At 35.6% G+C, this 16,073-nt stretch overlaps 1 protein-coding gene across 11 annotated transcripts in view; it reads left to right on the forward strand.

The window, feature by feature from the left end:
* The window catches only part of LOC128212358 (nucleolysin TIAR-like), a 147,481-nt gene that overhangs the window by 126,094 nt on the left and 5,314 nt on the right, over positions 1–16,073 (forward strand). For 7 of the 11 annotated variants that reach the window (XM_052917774.1, XM_052917777.1, XM_052917776.1 and 4 more), the window contains 4 exons: positions 422–573; positions 1,018–1,103; positions 12,845–12,898; positions 15,461–15,504. In XM_052917774.1, the coding sequence (XP_052773734.1) occupies positions 422–573; positions 1,018–1,103; positions 12,845–12,885 (279 nt within the window). In that variant the 3' untranslated portion in view covers positions 12,886–12,898; positions 15,461–15,504. The remainder of the gene's footprint in view (positions 1–421; positions 574–1,017; positions 1,104–12,844; positions 12,899–15,460; positions 15,505–16,073) is intronic. The other 4 variants (XM_052917768.1, XM_052917767.1, XM_052917771.1 and 1 more) reach the window with 4 other exon arrangements.

Here is a 16,073-nt window from a genome sequence, read left to right on the forward strand (position 1 = left end):
GCAAAAAAATACATTTTTACTTAATTTTGTTTAACTGAGGTGGGAGAAAAAAAAGCATCTACCATAGCCGCTTGTGTAAGATAGGTTTATCCCGACCCTCGCGCAGGGTGTTTTGCGGAAACTCTGTAAACCTCGTTTCCGCAAAACACCCTACGCTCGGGTCGGAATGAACCTATCTTACACTCTCGGCCATGGAAGATACTTATAATCTGTGACTAATGTTTTCTTTCATTCATACACTGGTTATCTGTGGCCTTTCATACACCTTCTATCTGTGACCAATGTTTCCTTTCATTCATACACTGGTTATCTGTGGCCTTTCATACACCTATCTGTGACCATTGTGTCCATTAATCTATACACTGGTTATCTGTGAGCTTTATAATACATGGAATATTTATAAAGTAAGTTGACATTTCAGCCACAGCAGTTTAACGGCAATGGTATGGGTGGTAACATGGGATACAACAATTATAACATGGGATACGGCAATTACTACCCCGGATACGGTGGGCAACAGAGCTACAACGTGCAGGGAGGATACGGCGGAGCAGGATATGGCTATCAGTATGGGTGTGTTTTATAAAAGATACAGCTTTAAGGCAGATACATGGAGTAATTATGCTTGTGTGTTTCTTTCACCTGGCTCAAATTACAACATGCAAACATGTCTTACAAGCCGTATATATATTGGAAGTAATGTACAAAGTATAATATGCTTCTTATAATATTGAGATGTGCCAGCACGGGTGTAAAATGAGTGTATATTGCTGCATGTGTTGACTGTACCTTAAGTGAACAAACCTTTAAGCTGCCTCGGTATATAATATGTTTTATTGATTGCCTTGTGCATTCTTTACCAATATAAATTAAATGAAAGGGAAGCTGATTGTACTCACTGATACGTTACACAGATTGTGATTGGAAGAGGATCTGTCTAGTAACCTTTCAGCATTTTCAAATCCTATCACATTACAATCAAACTGGCTCATTTGAGTGATGTAATTGTGTTTGCAGGAGTATGCCGGTGCAGGGTCAGTGGGGAATGCAGATGCAGCCCGGTCAGGCAGCCCCCGGGTACGGACAGGGAGGATACCAGATGGGTATGTACAATCTCACTCTTCTTTTGTAGGGAGTAAAAGCCCATAACTCTTTTGGAGACCTACCTTTTTTTTGCCAATAACAGGTCTTCAGGGTAATGATCAAGGGGGCGTAGCTTAGGGACTTCTGTTGAATGCACACTGACATTTGCTACACCCAGTTTTCTCAGTTAAAACTGGCAAACACATAAATAAGTTCATATTGGTACTGTGACGTTGCACAGATAAATTAATTATATAAGGATTAAACTTGGAAAGAATAGGTACATGTAAAAACAAAAGATATCCCCAATATTGCAAATGTGCTTTTATACGGCTAAGCCCTTCAAATATTTTTGTCTTCTTTATTTCCTCCATCACTTTCACAGTTTTAGTATATTTAGTTCAACTGTTTTAGCTGTATGATTTAGTAGTTAATTTTGTGATTTTCGGTAGTTTGTGGTAGTATTTCTCTTCTTGTTTTGCTGGCTGAGACAAGGTGCAGTCTTTGTGGTACTGTTGTCTAACAACATCTTGTCCATGTTCCAGTGTGATTACACTATATGACTTGTTATTGTCTCAAATTCATTATATTTAGCCAGATTTTTCAACAAAAATTACGGGTTATAGAATGGCGAAAACCGGGCGGGCAGGCGTTAACAATTCTGGGTTAAACTTTTCATTTTATGTTTTTATCCAATGGTTATCAAACTTGGTCAGACTATTTGTCGGCATGTTATCTTGAATATAAATGAATATGGGTCATCTTGGGTCAAAAACTAGGTCACTAGGTCAAATCTTTAGAAGAAATATTTCATGGTAATAAATTCAACAATTTTTATCAAATCTTGATGAAACATGGTCAGAATGCTTGTCTGCATTATATCTTGCATATTTTTAGCTCACCTGAGCACGAAGTGCTCAAGGTGAGCTATTGTGATCAATCTGTATCCGTCTTCCGTCGTCATCGTCCGTCATCAACAATTTAACTGTTAACACTCCAGAGGTCACAATTTGGGCACTATCTTAATGAAACTTGGTCAGAATGTTACCCTCAATAAAATCTTGGATGAGTTTGATATTGGGTCATCTGGGGTTAAAAACTAGGTCACCAGGTCAAATTAAAGGAAAAGCTTGTTAACACTATAGAGGTCACATTTATGTTTTTATCTTCAGGAAACTTGGTCAGAATGTTAATATTAATACTCTCTAGGTCAAGTTCGATTCTGGGTCATGTGCATTCAAAAACTAGATCACCAGGTCAAATTGAAGGAAAATCTTGTTGACACTCTAGAGGTCTCATTTATGACTGTATCTTCATGAAAGTCGGTCAGAATGTTTATATTAATAATTTTTATGTCAAGTTGAAATCTGGGTCATGTGCGATTAAAAACCATGTCACCAGGTCAAATCATAGGAAAAACTTGTTAGCACTCTAGAGGTCACATTTATGACTGTATGTTCATGAAACTTGGTAAGAATGTTTATATTAATAACCTCTAGGCCAAGTTCGAATCTGGGTCATGTGCAGTCAAAAACTAGGTCACCAGGTCAAATTTAAGAAAATGCTTGTTAACACTTGAGAGGTCACATTTATAACTGTATCTTAATGACAGTTGGTCAAAATGTTTATATTAGTAATCTATAAGTCAAGTTTAAATCTAGGTCAATTGTGGTCAAAAACTAGGTCATTAGGTCAAATTATAGGAAAAGCTTGTTCCCACTCTGGAGGTGACATTTATGACTGTATGTTCATGAAACTAAGTCAGAATGTTTATATTGATTAGCTCTAGGCTAACTTTGAAACTGAATCATATGCGGTCAAAAACTAGGTCACCAGGTCAAATTTAAGGAAAAGCTTGTTAACACTCTAGAGGTCACATTTATAAATGTTTCTTTTATGAAAGTTGGTCAGAATGTTTATGTGAATAATCTCTCAGTCAAGTTTAAATCTGGGTCATGTGCAGTCAAAATCTAGGTCATGAGGTCAAATTATAGGAAAAGCTTGTTAGCACTCTAGAGGTCACATTTATGACTTTATGTCCATGAAACTTAGTCAGAATGTTTATATTGATTAGCTCTAGGCCAAGTTTGAATCTGGGTCATGTGCGGTCAAAAACTAGGTCACTAGGTCAAATAATAGGAAAAGTATTTTAACACTCTAGAGGCCACATTTATGACCATATGTTTATGGAACTTGATCAGAATGTTATTGTTGATGATCTTTATTAGATCAGTTGAGCGATTCAGGGCCTTCAGGGCCCTCTTGTTTAATATGGATCAACCCAGGTCAAAATGTAGGTCACAAGGTCAAATCTTAGGAAAAAATATTTCCACGTCTTAAATTCAACATTTTTTTTCATATCGTGATGAAACTTGGTCAGAATATTAGTCTGCATAATATCTTGCTTATTTTATATATTGGTCATCCAGGGTCAAATTCTAGGTCACTAGGTCAAATCTTAGGAAAATCTTTCCACATCATAAATACAACAATTTTTGTCAAGTCTTTATGAAACTTGGTCGGAATATTTGTCTACATGTTGTCTTAAACATTTGGGAATATGGGTCACCTCAAATCAAAAACTAGGTCACTAGGTCAAATCTTAGGAAATAATTTCCCGATGTAATTTTTTTTTGAAATCTTAGATGATAAAGTGTGTAATCTAGGGTCAAAAACTAGGTCTCTGGGACAGATCTTATTAGAAAAGCTGATGTATTTATAAAATGTTTATTTTTCCTCACACAAATGGAATAGTTTCTGTTGATAGGTTATTTGTATGAACGATATCTCCGATAAGTATAAATATGGGTCTTTTTGGTTAAAAATATTATGGTCACTAGCTCAAATCCTAGGTTTGCGAAATTGCATCGCAAATAAAAAATCTGGCTTTAATGCGGCAATGCCGCATTGGCGTCTTGTTTATTATTGAGAATGGCAAGATAACCCCATTCCAATGATGAATTGTTAAACAAATGTTTTTAAAAACAACTAACAAAACCTTATTAAGAAAGACAGTGACTAGGGAGATAAGGTCAACCACACTGAGGACATGTTGTTATGAAGTGCCTCTGTTCACTGCTCTGGTAGAAGTATCTTCTTGCCGACTTCATTAAAGCCATAACACACACACATTATGGAATATTTAATATATATACCTAGGAGGGATTTCCGATGATGTTTATTACAAAAGTGTCAACTATTTTTGACATGTAATCTGATGCCTTCTTGTGTTCATGCCATTCTCTTTATTTGTATCCTTATATCCCCAAACACTGCATCACACTCTCATATACTTTATTTATAGTACTGTCTATAATACTGGGGGTTTTATTCAGTGCTTACTTTATCATTTCTTTTTTCCTGATTTTGCACTCCTTTGGAAAATGATCTGTTTGCTTTTTGCCTGTACGTTCTAACTGTGTTATTGCCATTATGTACATGTCTAAACATTTGTAAGGCCTAAAAAAAAAATATGTCTGTTTCGGGTAACCCGACCATACCTATAAAAATGCGCCGACCCTAACTAATTTTTTTCCGTTTCTGAGCAAAAAAAATATTCGTTAGCGAATAGAGAGTTACGAAGGGCAGATAAATGCAGATTTTAATCAGAATTATTGTTTATATGATAAAACAAAGTCAGGCAATGACAGTAATGTAGGAAAGACTGCCATGTACAAGAAAACCCTCTGTCAAACCGTTTAATCTGTGAAAATGTAGATTTAAAGCACGCTTATTCTGATTCTGCTTCACACAAAATCTGTATAAAACTTCGTCCCCCAACATAAAAGGTGTTTAAACACGAAAAAATATGCCGTATAATACACATGTAAGTGCAGTAGCGGTCGAAAAGATAAATAATGCAAATATTCAATAACAAATAGCTAAAACAGGTACAAGAATGGTAAACTTGGGCCGAAAATGCAGTTTCAAGTCGCGCAATTTTTGTGTCGCCTGAAAAGACGACATATAGGGGTTACTTTTGTCTGCTGTGGTGGCGGCGGCAGTTTCGGCGGCGGCGTCCGCGTCCCATTTTCGCTTGTCCGGGGTATATCTCCTGAACTATTAGTGGTATCAACTTGAAACTTCATATGTACATAGATCTAATTGAGGGCAAGTGCAGTGCACAAGAACTGTTACTCTTGCTTCCATATTTTTAGAGTTTTGCCCTTTGTTATTTTTCATGCTTAAAGTGTTGTCCGGGGCATATCTTGTAGAATATAAGAGTTATCAACTTGAAACCTCATATGTAGATAGATCTCATGGAGGGCAAGTGCAGTGCACAATAACAGTAACTCTTGCTTTCATAGTTTTAAAATTATTGCCCTTTGTTAATTTTCATGCTTAAAGTTTTGTCCGGGGCATATCTTGAAGAATATAAGAGGTATCAACTTGAAACTTCATAGCTAGACAGATCTCATTGAGGGCAAGTGCAGTGCACAATAACAGTAACTCTTGCTTTCTTAGTTTTAAAGTTATTGCCCTTTGTTAATTTTCATGCTTAAAGTTTTGTCCGGGGCATATCTTGAAGAATATAAGAGGTATCAACTTGAAACTTCATGGCTAGACAGATCTCATTGAGGGCAAGTGCAGTGCACAATAACAGTAACTCTTGCTTTCTTAGTTTTAAAGTTATTGCCCTTTGTTAATTTTCATGCTTAAAGTTTTGTCCGGGGCATATCTTGAAGAATTTAAGAGGTATCAACTTGAAACTTCATAGCTAGATATAAGAGGTATCAACTTGAAACTTCATAGCTAGATTGATCTCATTGAGGGCAAGTGCAGTGCACAAGAACCGTTACTCTTGCTGCCATATTTTTAGAGTTATTGCCCTTTGTTAATTTTCTTGCTTAGGTTATGTCCGTGGCATATCTCGTAAACTATAGGAGGTTTCAACCTGAAACTTATTCCGTAGGTATATCTGATTGAGGGTTCAAATGCCACCTACACTTGAAAGTTAAATGGCAACATCATTGTCTATAAATGAATAAAATGCCAATCTAACAGCTATAATGTCGACAGTAAATAATTCGTCAGGCGACACATCCGACTCGCGGAGTTCTAGTCTATTTTCACTTTGTAAACAATCAATCGTTCAGCTTATACATTCAATAACTTTTTTGTAAAGGCCTCTAGAAACATAGGTTAAAAAACCGAGAGACGCTTACACGTGTGGTCTCCGGGTAGGCGTATTTATATTGCGAGAAAGGTGATATAACTTACTTACCAGGTGAAAATACATCCTTGAAACACCGAAATTCCTTTCAATGCCGCCATTTTATTCGGCTTCACACAATTTCCCTCACTTAAAATTCGGCGAACACATTTCACGTTGGACCCCCTGTATAAATCATGTTTGAATGAGTTTGAATAATCAAGTTTAATTTTTCTACGCTAGTTTTCGTGTTTTTGTAAAGGGAAGTTACCGATGCATAGTGTTTTTATACTGTATATCGATCGGTTTAGCATGGGTTCAATAAATTCAATCAAAATGGCCGCTTCCGGTATAAACAATGTGGCTCGAAGTTTGGAAATTAAATCTTATTTTTGACAATAAATATGTTTTGAGCATGCTTGAAGTCATTGTTGATCGTCTCATGCACTAAAGGATCATTATTTAAAGCAATCATTATGCAATAAAGCATATGTATCTGAGACTGGTAGCGATTATATTGCGTAATTAGTGACTCGTTTTGAATGGAAATAGGAATGATCAACTTAGTACCATTTTATTCAAGTCATAATACAAGGGACCAACATCATACCTCGTTACGACGATGCTGAAGATGTCACAGGTCAACTTATCTGAGTCATTATTTGGTCCAAATTGATGTATCAAGCTCATTTTTGATCAAATTCTGACAAAGCAACAGTTTTGAACAAATATCTTTTCACAAATAGCGATATAAACACTGGTCTGGATATACCTCAACATAAGTAAGCCTAAATTTATCACCTTATATTTTGTTTTTATTTGCAACATAATCCGGGATTGTAATGCACTTGTCAATTGTAACCACTGCCCCGCCCACCCCTTGCCCTTGTTCCAGGATTGCGGGGCCATTTGGCGGGGATTTTACCAGCAGTGTGTCCCTGCAGGTCGGGTATTTTACCCGGGTTTTGAGAGACCGGAAGTCAAAGTCCCCGCTATTCTGGACTTGGGGGGGGGGGGGCATATACAATTGGCTGGTGCATAAAAACATCTAAATAACCAAAATAAGTACTCTGAAAAATACCCTTGTTCTTTTTGTTTTAATAAGCACATGTCATTGCATTTCCTGTGATAATAAAAACAAAATTTAGTCTATGTTATATGGAGTCTGATGTTTGATGATGCCAGTGTGTAAGTGATTTTTTTTTACAAATCCAAAATCAATCCTAAGTTATGTCTAAATACAGTTGCATATTATGTTAAACTGATTCAGGTAGATTTATATAAGTCGTTTCAAACTTTACTAAAAGCAGGGTTATTTATTATTATGAATGATCGTCATATTAAAGTACGTTTTAATTATATAAGAAATTAGATTTATCCATATAATGTTTGTACTAAACACGGATGAATAAATAGTATGTATTCCGACATTTTCCCAATGTCCATTAGAGGTTCAGTTCAATCTTTCTTATTTATATTGAATATAAGGAAAAATATATTTTTCGCTCTTCGCTCGCTTCGGTTTTTAGCTCACCTGTCACATAGTGACAAGGTGATCTTTTGTGATCACAATTTGTCCGGCGTCCGTCCGGCCAATTTCATCCAAACTTCACAGGAATGTTCCTTGGGTGGTCCCCTTTGAAAATTGTTCAAAGAATTGAATTCCATGCAGAACTCTGGTTGCCATGGCAACTGAAAGGAAAAGCTTTAAAAATCTTCTTCTCCAAAACCACAAGGCCTAGAGCCTTAATATTTGGTATATAGCATCATCTAGTGGTCCTCTACCAAAATTGTTAAAACTATCCCCCTGGGGTCAAAAATGGCCCCGCCCCGGGTGTCACTTGTTTTACATAGACTTATATAGGGAAAACTTTAAAAATCTTCTTCTCAAAAACCACAAGGCCTAGAACCTTGAAAATTGGTATGTGTCATCATGTAGTGGTCCTCTACAATATTTGTTCAAATTATTCTCCTGGGGTCAAAAATGGCCCCGCCCCAGGGGTCACTAGTTTTATTACATAGTGTTATATAGTAAATCTTTAAAAATGTTCTTCTCCGAAACTGTAAGGCCCAGGGCTTAGATATTTGGTATACAGCATCATCTAGTGGACCTCTACCAGATTTGTTCAAATTATTGCCACAGGGTCAAAATTGACCCCGCCTAGGGGGTCCTTGTTTTTACGTAGGGTTATATAGTAAATCTTTAAAAATATTCTTCTCCAGAACCGTAAGGCCAGGAGCTTAGATATTTGGTATACAACATCATCTTGTGGACCTCTATCAAAGTTGTTCAAATTATTGCCACAGGGTCAAAATTGGCCCCGCCCTGAAAGTTATTTGTTTTTATATATATAGTCTTATATAATAAAACTTAAGAAATCCTCTTCTCCAAAATATAAGACCTAGAGCTTTCATATTTGGTATATAGTGTTACCTAGTGGACCTACACCAAAGGTATTCAAATTATTGTCCCGGGGTCAAATTGGCCTTGCTCAGGGGTCATTTGTTTTTACATTGTCTTGTCACTTAAACATCTTTTCCTCTGAAAGTAAAGGTCAGAATGACTCCATACTTGATATGTAGCTTCCTTACATGATCCTCTCTCAACTTTGTTCAAATGGTTTTGTTTGGCCCCTTTTAGCTAAAAATAGAGTAAAAAACGATTATTCTTGTGAACCTCTTGATGGATATTTACCAAATTTGGTCTGAAGCACCCTTGCATAGACTTCTCTCAAATGTATTAAAATAATTTTGTTTGGTCTCTTTTATTTTCATATTTCTTATAATATGCATGAATGTTCTCAAAATGTCAAGACTTAAATCATTGTTGTGTACGCTAAATTACTGAAATACGACGATAATTATCGAAATACACAAGACAGTTATCGAATTATGCCTTATATACAATTTTTTGTTTGATTTTTACTTCAATATATGTTGTAAATACTAGTGTTGGGAATCGGTTGCAATTTTACTATCGATAATCGGTTACTTGAGTGGAACCGATCATCGATAGTACAATCGGTTTTTAAAATACTAGATAGTACCTGAGTTGTAGTTTTATTCATGTAGAGTATTAAACTCTTAATCATTATATGCATATACCTTATGTCTATGATTGAAGTTATTAAGTGTTGTTGTATAAAAAATAGTTCATTTCCTTGCTCATTGTGGCTTTCATCAGCCATTTTGTTAAAGATAACATCTTAACACTTAATAAAAAATTTTTTTCGATAATCGATTATAACTAAATACTATCGATTGTCGCCGATTTCAGACCGCACCAATCGATTTTCGATTATAATCGATCATCGGAACATCACTAGTAAATACTTTACCAACCTCAATTTTTCGGCTCCGATTTTTACATTTTTCCACTGCGTCCTATCTTATATATTAAGGGTTTTTACCCCGTTTTTTTCAACTATTTTTTTGCCTGTGTCCTATCTATGCTAGCGTCCTAAACATGATATAATACGGTACCTTTCAGCCAAGTCAAAAAAAAAGAAAACAACATATGCTGCAAATTTGTTTTTCCATCATTTCCATTCTTTGAATGAATAATCCAGGAATTTGTTCTTTACAAATCACTGATACTCTTTTTTTCATGTCGTGAATTTCACAATTTATTGTTAACACAATGCTCTAGTATCAAGAAGAACAACAAACTGTTCCTAAAATAATCTAAAACCTTAGTACAATGCTCCAGCGAGCCCCATTTTTGAGGGCGGTTACCTCTTAGTTGAAGGTCACACTTAGTGTTTATTCACAATGGAATGCTGCATATAAGTACATGGAGGTTAGGCTGTCGTAACCGGGCTGTAACTTTCTCTTGAATGGACAGATTTTAAAATGCCTAGCCACATATTTTCGACATACCAAGACGACATGTCGTGTGCAAGACCCATGTCCCTACCTCTAAGGTGAAAGATACACTAAGTGTTTATTCACAATGGAATGCTGAATATGAGGACATAAGAGTGTAGGCTGTCAAGTATGGGTGGTATTTCAGAGGCAATTTATAATAACTTGCCATTACAATTTGACACGTAAAGGCAAGATCAACTTTTCATGTACTTGTTCATAGGTCAATGACACATTCGGGGGCATTCGTCTCATACTGTGACAGCTCTTGTTCAATATTCTTTGAGAAACAAGCTATATTGATAACAAAGGTTAAACTCTTTTACTCAGGTGAGCGATTTAGGGCCATCATGGCCCTCTTGTTATGAAAACTGACAAAAAAAAATAATTTTTTTTTTTTTTCCGCTCGCTCGCTCCAATTTTTTTTGGCAAAAATCCGAGGAACTAAACATTAATTTGGTGTGGCCTAATGAAATTTAAACCCATCTTACTTGACAATGAAAATTGAACTTTTCCATTTTTAGCTCGTCTGTTTTTCGAAGAAAAAAAGTCGAGTTATTGTGATAGCCTTGGCGTTGTCGGCGTCGTCTGCGTCTGCGTCTGCGTCGTCGTCGTCGTCCAAAAACTTTAACCTTACCTCATAACTCAAAAACCGTTCAACATTTTCACATTAAACTTGCTACACGTGTTCCTATTAACACTATGCATGTTTATAGCAGGTCATATAATTTTGCCTTTAATTAATATTGAGTTATCCCCCCTTTTCGACTTGGAATTTCATCAGACGAGCGTTGGCACCCACTCCGCGGTGCTCTTGTTATTGATACATTACAATTTGAGATCAATGGAACACATGTTTGGCATTTTGCTTTCTAACTATTTATACCCCCACAAACGAAGTTTGAGGGGGTATATAAGAGTGAGCTTGTCGGTCGGTCGGTCAATCTGTCGGTTGGTCTGTCGGTCGGTCGGTCTGTCGGTTTTCATGGTTTCCGGACATTAACTCATGAAAGGCTAGACAGATTTGAAAAAATTTTGGTACACAGGTGTAACATCAGAAGATACAGGTCAAGTTCTTTATTGGGGCTGGTGGGGCCAAGGTCAAGTGTTACTAAAAATAGAAAAAAGGTTTCCGGACGATGACTCATGAAAGGCTTGACAGATTTGAAAAATTTTTGGTACACAGGTGCAACATCAGAAGATACAGGTCAAGTTCGTTATTGGGGCTGGTGGGGCCAAGGTCAAGATCACTGTTACTAAAAATAGAAAAACGGTTTGCGGACGATAACTCATGAAAGGCTAAACGGATTTTAACAATTTTTGGTACTCAGGTGTAACATCAGAAGATACAGATCAAGTTTGATATTGGGGCTGGTGGGGTCAAGGGCAAGGTCACTGTTACTAAAAAAATGAAAAACGGTTTCTGGACGATAACTCATGAAAGGCTAAACGGATTTGAACAATTTTTGGTACACAGGTGTAACATCAGAAGATACAGATCAAGTTCGATATTGGGGCTGGTGGGGTCAAGGTCACTGTTACTAAAAATAGAAAAATGGTTTCCGGACGATAACTCGTGAAAGGCTAAACGGATTTGAACAATTTTTGGTACACAGGTGTAACATCAGAAGATACAGATCAAGTTCGATATTGGGGCTGGTGGGGTCAAGGTCACTGTTACTAAAAATAGAAAAATGGTTTCCGGACGATAACTCATGAAAGGCTTGACAGATTTGAACATTTTTTGGTACACAGGTGTAACATCAGAAGATACAGGTCAAATTCGATATTGGGGCTGGTGGGGCCAAGGTCAAGGTCACTGTTACTAAAAATAGAAAAATGGTTTCTGCTTCCTAACTTTAATTGGGCATGAGATATTGTGATGAAACTTGCTGTATAGGCAGCCTCTGTGAAGACAATTCTTGTGATTGAAAATGGGGCCAGTGGAGTAAAGGTTTTGGTGCACTGTTACGAAAATAGAAAAACGGTTTCCGCACAAACAATACATGCATGATAAAAGAAGATGCAGTGTGCAGTAACCTTGGAGTTATGGCCTCTTTTCAAAGGAATGGTTTGCCATTCCTGTGTCCAGGCGGCATTTGGGGGTATTCGTCACTCCTGTGACAGCTCTAGTTTATTTAGTTGCATCTAATACTCATTAGGACTATTATCTCTGGACAAACTAGTTAAAAAAACATTTGATATAGTATTATATTTAAATGAAATGAATATCAGCTGTTGACTGAAATGGCCATAAACATTTATTGATCAATTTCAAAATTGGACTGAAAGGTGGGAAAGTTTGTGCTCCAAGTGTATGTGCCACCAGTGAAAGTTTGTTGTTTTAGTGTACATGCCACACTTATAAATATTTTGAGTAAAGGCTGTTCTAGAATCTGATCCAGACAAAACATATCTGACAAATAAGGCTGTGGCATAGTCAAATTATTTCGTCTTCTGTTTGTACTGTTCTTTTTCTACCTAAAGTGACGGGGCTTGAGAATGTTAGATAATACACTTAAGTAGCTTTAATAATAAGAAACATATACCCTGTGCTGGTGCTTGTATTGAAGGCTTGATAGATAGGTTGCATACAATTGTTACCTTGATATGTCTGTATTTGATGAAGGTCTGAATGCACGACTAATGTTTGTATCATTAACATGTTTGTGTTCGTTATAAATGCCTGACAAACCTGAAATGGTTGAAAATTGTTACGCCAATTTGTATGTGTTTGTTCTGTAGGCGTGACAAGCCCAGTGGCTTTAATCCGCCCCGCCCCATGATAAAACAACTGTGGTGAGTCCCAATTAACATTTATACACTTTTTACACTTTTTCCCATTTTTGCATATATTTTTTACGTATTTTGCGTAACTCTTTGGTACTTTAGAATAGATGCCTCTGCTGTATTATGAAGCTTATTCATCAATTTGGCATGCCCCTTTCTTGTGGTGATTTTTTAAAGATTTTTTTGCATAGCTTTAATTCATAGTGGCATGCCGGAATGTAATTTCCTTCTTTTTTACTAACATTTTATTATCAAGCACATTTTTTGCCTGCAATTTCTTCCTTTGTAACGTATTTGTCTATTTCTTTTAATGAGATCATCGGGGGGGAAACATGTAGTAATGACTTTAAAATGTCATAGTAGTTTCTTATGATAGACAAACTCATTATGAACATAATTAAATATTGTGTTAAATAGTTTGCAAAAGGTACCCTGCATATGTGTTGGTGTTGAAAAAATGGAAAAGTTTAATTTCATAATCATTTATGTTCAAAACTAAAGAAGACTTTAATGTTCTGTTCTGTGTTGTTTTGTATTTGTGACTTTATTGTTGTAATCTGTCTTTTTGTGTTCATTACTTTCAATTATATTGAATCATTATTTCAGAAACTCTATAAATTGACAGTCAAAATGCATGTCAAAAGTTTTTACTGTGGAAATGTCGCCTTATATTTTGCAGACTTGTTTTAATTTGGCTTCTGTTTTCAGCATCATGCCACTAGCAGTTTTTGTGATTTGGTTTTCAGGCATTTTAGATTTGGTTATACAAAACATTAACTCACGCCTTTTTTTTGTATAAATCATGAGGTTTATTAAGGAATGATTTCTGATCAAAATTTCTGCTAAAGTAGTGCTGCCTATAAATTGCCCAAAGCTTTGAGCACCGTATGTAATTTGCGAAATCATGGACACGAAAGGTTATGTGGTATTGTTGCCATAATTAAAAAGACCAACGGTATTGTCCAAATCATCAATACTTTAGGTATTATTGCTTAAACCATGACTTCTGAATGTGTTATTGCTCAAACCATGAATTTTTAAGGTATTGTTGCACAAACCTTGAATTTTTAAGGTATTGTTGCACAAACCTTGAATTTTTAAGGTATTGTTGCCCAAATTAAAAGGAGCAATGTCATTGTTGCCCAAATCATGCATACTTACGGTATTGTTGCCCAAATTATAAGGAGCAAAGGCATTGTTGCCCAAATCATCAATACTAAAGGTTTTGTTGCCCAAAACCATGAATACTTTAGTTTGTGTTGCCACTATCATGTTGACTAAAGATATTGTTGCCCAAACCATGAATACCTAAGAAGTGTTGCCCAAATTATGAGGATCAAAGTTATTGTTGCCCGAATCATTGATACTAAAGGTATTGTTGCCCAAACCATGAATACTAAAGGTAGTGCTTCCATAATCATGTAACTAAAGGTATTGTTGCCCAAATATTGAATATTTAAGGTAGTGTTGCCCAAACCATGAATATTAAAGGTTTTGTTGCCCAAATCGTCAATATGAAAGTTACTCTTAGGGGAACCATTGTATTGTTGGCCAAGAATTGAATGCCAAAGGCATTGCTGTCCACTTTTACCTATAACCAAAAGTTTGAGCAAAAAATATTCACTGACACAGTTGGTTGTTTAAACTCGCCTAGCTATTGAATTATGCTGAGAGAAGCTCTGGCTGCCTTTTCTATCGTTATAAATCAAAGTGTTTTTACGTTTCATTTAATTCATATTTTAAAAGTGCAATACAGAATTATATGAATCTGGGCAAATATTTTCAAAAACAACTTCAGCTTTTATGTCCTTCATTAGAAATCTTCCAAAGCTTGGCCAAGTAGTTGGGGTATGAGGGTGTGTTGTGGAAAATGGGCAGATTAACAGATGTAGACTGGTGTTATTAAAAAGATATATATAATATAATAATTGGAGCTCCATATAATGTTTTAGGTCAGAGTATTTTACCTGTAGATTTTTGTCAAAAGAGTATAATTACTCCAGTTGTTTTCAATGAATTCATACATACTCAAAGAGTAATTATATCAAGCAATTATACTTTGTGTTGCTGTTTTTTGTTTGAAATTATCACTTTGGTTACAAATTGTCGGTGGTCATCGGGTTTATAATGGGTTTGAAATTATATTGTATCTTATGCACCTACCTTATCTGGAGCTCTGAATTATCATAAGTTCTGATCTTACCCGAACAGTTGAGTCATGTTGTCTGTCCACCCTTAGTTTTACTTCTTAAATCTTCTGGACTTTTCCATAAAATTTTGTTACAGTGTTATAGTGTCTAACATTTTGGTAACTTACCTTGTATCTGAATACTGAAAGATAAATGAGAACAAAAAAATACACAAACTAGATTAAAATTATTTTATTAGAGATTGGTAAAAAAATCAAATAAAAAAATAAGGGTGGATCAGACGACATTATATTTATGATAATGTTTGATTTCAGTGTTGCTTCTTTGAGATTGTCTGTATGAATATTGTATGGTATATTGTATGGTATATTGTGGTCTTTTGCACCTTTTTATTTTTTCCTCTCTTTCTTTTTTCTCACAGACCAATGACAACGAAAGAAAGACGACACGAGGCCACCTTCGGAAGTAGGTTTTTGTTCCAAATACCCCACCTTCCCTCACGTGATACTGTTTCTTCTCTATGATAGCGCAAAACCTGTTAACATGCCTTGTTTTGAAAGGGAAAACTTAAGGAAGAATGATTATTTTTTTTAACAAGTATGATGAAAATGATTTGAAGTAAAAATATAATTTATCTACTCTCTGTTCTTAAAAAAGAGTAGTCCTTAAAACAAGTGTAAATGTCACAAGATATTTTTAAGAGGTAATGAAATGAAATGCATGTATTGAATGATTCAAAATAAAACAAAAAACTTTGATTGTATAAAAACACTGTAATATATTTATTTAAATCCAAATAAGGCATGCAGTGCTGTGTATATGCTTTGAATACTGCCTGTGTGCAAGTCTTGAAAATCAATTATAAGAAGATTATCTCGACTACACATTGAACTGTTGCTTTGCATTTAGGACTTTGGAGACTGAAACACCTCTTTAAAATGATCATTTAAGAATTTCCTTTTTAGTTGATATTTTGCTATATTCTATTAAAATATATCTTGTATGAAAAGAGATAAGTTTAAAGAAAATTTGGA

The sequence above is a fragment of the Mya arenaria genome, chromosome 12, assembly GCF_026914265.1.
Source record: "Mya arenaria isolate MELC-2E11 chromosome 12, ASM2691426v1".
Classification (NCBI taxonomy): domain Eukaryota; kingdom Metazoa; phylum Mollusca; class Bivalvia; order Myida; family Myidae; genus Mya; species Mya arenaria.